The sequence below is a fragment of the Tachyglossus aculeatus genome, assembly GCF_015852505.1.
Source record: "Tachyglossus aculeatus isolate mTacAcu1 chromosome 12 unlocalized genomic scaffold, mTacAcu1.pri SUPER_6_unloc_3, whole genome shotgun sequence".
Taxonomy (NCBI): domain Eukaryota; kingdom Metazoa; phylum Chordata; class Mammalia; order Monotremata; family Tachyglossidae; genus Tachyglossus; species Tachyglossus aculeatus.
Genome location: NW_024044830.1, coordinates 2,475,460 through 2,479,498, shown reverse-complemented (window position 1 = coordinate 2,479,498; position 4,039 = coordinate 2,475,460). Strand labels below are relative to the sequence as shown.

General features: G+C 49.2%; 1 protein-coding gene across 1 annotated transcript; it reads left to right on the top strand.

Moving 5' to 3' along the window:
* The first annotated feature begins 620 nt into the window (after positions 1-620).
* Positions 621-1,445, top strand: LOC119921561 (olfactory receptor 14A16-like). The gene has a single exon (XM_038741694.1). The coding sequence runs from the start codon at positions 621-623 to the stop codon at positions 1,443-1,445; it is 825 nt and encodes a 274-aa protein (XP_038597622.1).
* The last annotated feature ends 2,594 nt before the right edge of the window (positions 1,446-4,039 follow it).

Here is a 4,039-nt window from a genome sequence, read left to right as displayed (position 1 = left end):
CGGTTAACAAATACCATCATTATTATTATTACAATACAACAGTATAACAGACACATTCCCTGCCCACAAAGAGCTTACAGTCTAGGGAGAGAATCAAGCCACACTGCTCTTCAAGTAAGTACGTCAAGTACTTAAAAAATACTATCATTAATTGTAGGCACATAGAAATGATATTAGTCAACTTTTTTATTGAGCTCTTACTGGATGCAAAGTACTGTATTGAGAGCTTGGGAGAGTGCAAAGTAGCAGAGTCGGTAGACGGGTTCCCTGTCTGCAAAGAGATTATCTTGGGCTGTGGACAATTCTCCATTTGTCCACAGGAAGCCCCCTGCCTCTCCCAGCCATGGTCCACGTCTCTGCGATTACCAAATCCCACTCAGGGACGGAGGTAGAGGGAGAAGGAATCTGAGACGCTCCATCCAACCCAACAATTTCATCCTTCTGACAGTGCCGTCCACGGGGTGATGCTCAAGTTCTCAGTGTGGACTTCCGGGCAGATGTAAGACGACATGGCCAACTGCACGGTGGTGACAGGATTCCTGCTGCTGGGACTCCCGGAGGTCCGGGAGCTGCACCTGGCCCACGCCGCGCTGTTCCTCCTGTTCTACGTGGCGGCCTGGATGGGGAATCTCCTCATCGTCGCCGTCACTGCCCTCGGCCGGAACATCCACACCTCCTTTTACTTCTTCCTCAGGAACGTGGCCCTCAACGACCTCTGCTACCTCTCTGTCACCGTTGCCAAATCCATCCTCAACTTCCTCTTGAACGTCAACTCCATCTTCCTGCCTGCTTGCACTGCCCAGTTCTTTCTCGTGATTTGCTTAGCGGGAACGGAGATGGCCTTGCTGACTGTCATGTCCCACGACCGCATCATGGCTATTTGCCAACTCCTGCGCTATGACACCATCATACATCGGTTGGCCTGTGCCTCCATGCTGGCCGCCTCCTGGTTCAGCAGCGGTCTGAACGCTACCCTCTACACGACCAGCGCCGTCTCCCTGTCCTTCTGTGGACCCAGAGCCGTCCAACCATGCTTCTGCAATGGCCCCCAGTTGCTGAGGCTTCCTTGCTTCTCTAGCCATGGCGCCGAAAACCTGGGTTTAGCCACGACCGTCAGCTTACCCTTATTCTGCTTCAAGCTATTCGTTGTCTCGTATGTGCACATCTTTTGGGCCGTTCTGAGGTTGCCGGATGCCGAGGGCCGGGCCAAAGCCTTCTCCATCTGCCTGCCCCACTTTACCATCGTCACACTTTACATCACTTCCGGCTCCTCTGCCTACTTGAAGCCGATATCTGACTCCTCCTCGGCACATGAACTGATGCCGTCTGTGTTCTATTCTGTGGTGCCCCCCACCCTGAATCCACTCAGCCAGAGCAATCGACACGTGAAGGTGGTGATGGAAAAACTGTTAGGGCAGAAGCCGTCCCAAGGAACTTTCCTTTAGATTGTCAACTCCTTGGCAGCAGGCGTTCTGTCGACAGCCGTTGCCCTGAAATAAAAATAATAATAGTTAATAATTATGGTATTTGTTAAGCGCTTACTGGGTGCCAAGCACTGTTCTAAGCGCTGGGTAGATACAAGGTAATCAGGTTGTCCCTCATGGGGCTCACAGTCTTAAATTCCATCATACAGATGAGGCAACTAAGGTACAGGTATGTTAAGTGGCTTGTCCAAGGTCACACAGCAGACAAGTGGTGTAGATGGGATCTGAACCCACTTTCTCTGAATACCAAGCACATACTCTTTCCACTAAGCCATACTTTTTCTCATGAAATTCATTCATTCAATCGTATTTATTGAGCACTTACTGTGTACAGAGCACTGTACTAAGCGCTTGGATACTACAATTCGGCAACAAATAGAGACAATCCCTACCCAACAACGGGCTCCCTACCCAATAAACTGATTGCCAGGAAGCCTTCATGAACCTTGGTCACGTCACTTCATTTCTCCGTGCCTCAGTTACCTCATCTGTAAAGTGTGGTTGAAAATTGTGAGTCTTGGGACATGGACTGTGTTCAACCGAACCGTCTTGTTTTACCACAGCACTTAGGACCCTGAATGGCACATAATAAGTGCTTACAGATACCATTAAAAAAATCTATTGCACATTAAAAGTACCTTTCAAACTTTAAACCATCAGGACATTATTTAGCAGGAAACAGACGCTGAGATGTCTCCTCTATTTTCAGGCGGCTTTTTGTGTTCCGACGTGAGGTGGAAATTCCGGTACTGTGGGAAGAAGCATGGTCGTTCATGTCCGCAGGCTTCAGAGGGAATCAGGAAGGGAGAGGATTTGTGCATGCGCTGGAAAAACAGCAGTCCATCTGTTAATTGCATTTATTGGACGCTTACTGCACTCAACTAAGCATTTGGAAGAGTACAGTATGACAGTGTTGATGGACATGTTTCCTTCCCACAAATAAGAGCCTCGTCGAAAGAATATGGACCTGGAAGTCAGAATCAGTCAGTCAGATTATTGAGTGCTTACAGTGTGCAGAGCATTGTATTAAGCCTTTGGAAGAGTACAATATATCACCCATGCCCAATATAACCCCTTATTGACACTCATGCCCATCACTCCTTTCAGCTGTTCCGGACATTTAATTCCCTCCTCAGGCCCCCTGTTCCGCCTCCTACTTCATTAGTAAAATTACCTCCATTAGGTCTGAACTTCCCGAGTCACTCCTCCCCCTTCTCCACCGCCCGCCCCCGGCTTTCAACCCTCTCCTCTACTTTCCCAGCCTTCCCAGCAGTATCTTCAGAGGAGATCTCCCTTCTCTCAAGTGCCACCCCATCCACCTCTGCTTCGGAATCCATTCACTCTCATCGTATGAAAACTTTCAACCCTTCCCTCCTCCTCTCCCTAACTTCCATCTTCAACCGCTCACTCTCCACTGGTTCCTTCCCCTCTGCCTTCAAACATTCCCACGTCTCCTCCATCCTAAAAATACCCTCTTTTGACCCCACTGCCCTTCCAGTTATCACCCTATCTCCCTCCTATCCTTCCTTTCCAAACTCCTAGAACGAGTCATCTACAGTCACTGCCTCTAATTCCTCGACTCCAACTCTCTCCAAGACTCTCTCCAATCTGGCTTCCGTCCCCTACACTCCACCGAAACAGCCCTCTCAAAGGTCACCAGTGACCTCCTTCTTTCCAAATCTAATGGCTCCTACTCTATCATAATCCTCCTCGAACTCTCAGCTTCCTTTAAAACTATGGACCATCCCTTTCCTCTCATCACATTATCCAACCTTGGCTTCACAGTCTCCGTTCTCTTCTGGTTCTCCTCTTTTCTCTCTGGGCGTACATTCTCGGTCTCCTTCGCGATCTCCTCCTCCCACTACCATCCCCTTACTGTAGGGGTTCCTCAAGAGTCAGTTCTTGGTCCCCTTCTGTTCTCCATCTGTACTCACTCCCTCGGTGAACTCATACACTCTTACGGCTTCAACTATCATCTCTACGCACAATATATCCAAATCAACATCTCCTCCCCTGTTCTCTCTCCCTCCCTCCAGGCTTTAGCTCCACCTGTCTTCATGACATCTTCAGACCTGGAAGTCTGCCCGCCAACAAAAACCCAAAATGTCCAAGACTGGGCTCCTTATCTTCCCTCCCAAACCCTGCCCTCCCTGATTTTCCCGTCACCGTGGACGGCACTACTACCCTTCCCATCTCATAAGCCCGCAACCGTGGTGTCATCCTTGATTCCGCTCTCTCGTTCACCCCATACATCCAATCCGTCACCCTAACCTGCCATTCTCACCTTCACAACATCGCCAAGATCCACCCTTTCCTCTCCATCCAAACTGCCAACTTGTTGGTTCAGTCTTTCATCCTATCCTATCTTATTCCTATCCTATCTCACCCTATCTAAGCCTATCCTATCCTAACCCAACGGGATTACTGCATCAGCCTCCTTTCAGATCTCCTATCCTCCTATCTCTCCCCGCTTCATTCTATACTTCAGTCTGCTGCCCGGATTATCTTTCTACAGAAACGCTCTGGGCATGTCACTCCCCTCCTTAAAAATCCCC

What these genes read in the sequence shown, in the direction of transcription:
- LOC119921561 (XM_038741694.1), top strand. Translation starts at nt 621, where the DNA reads ATGGGGAATCTCCTCATCGTCGCCGTCACTGCCCTCGGCCGGAACATC.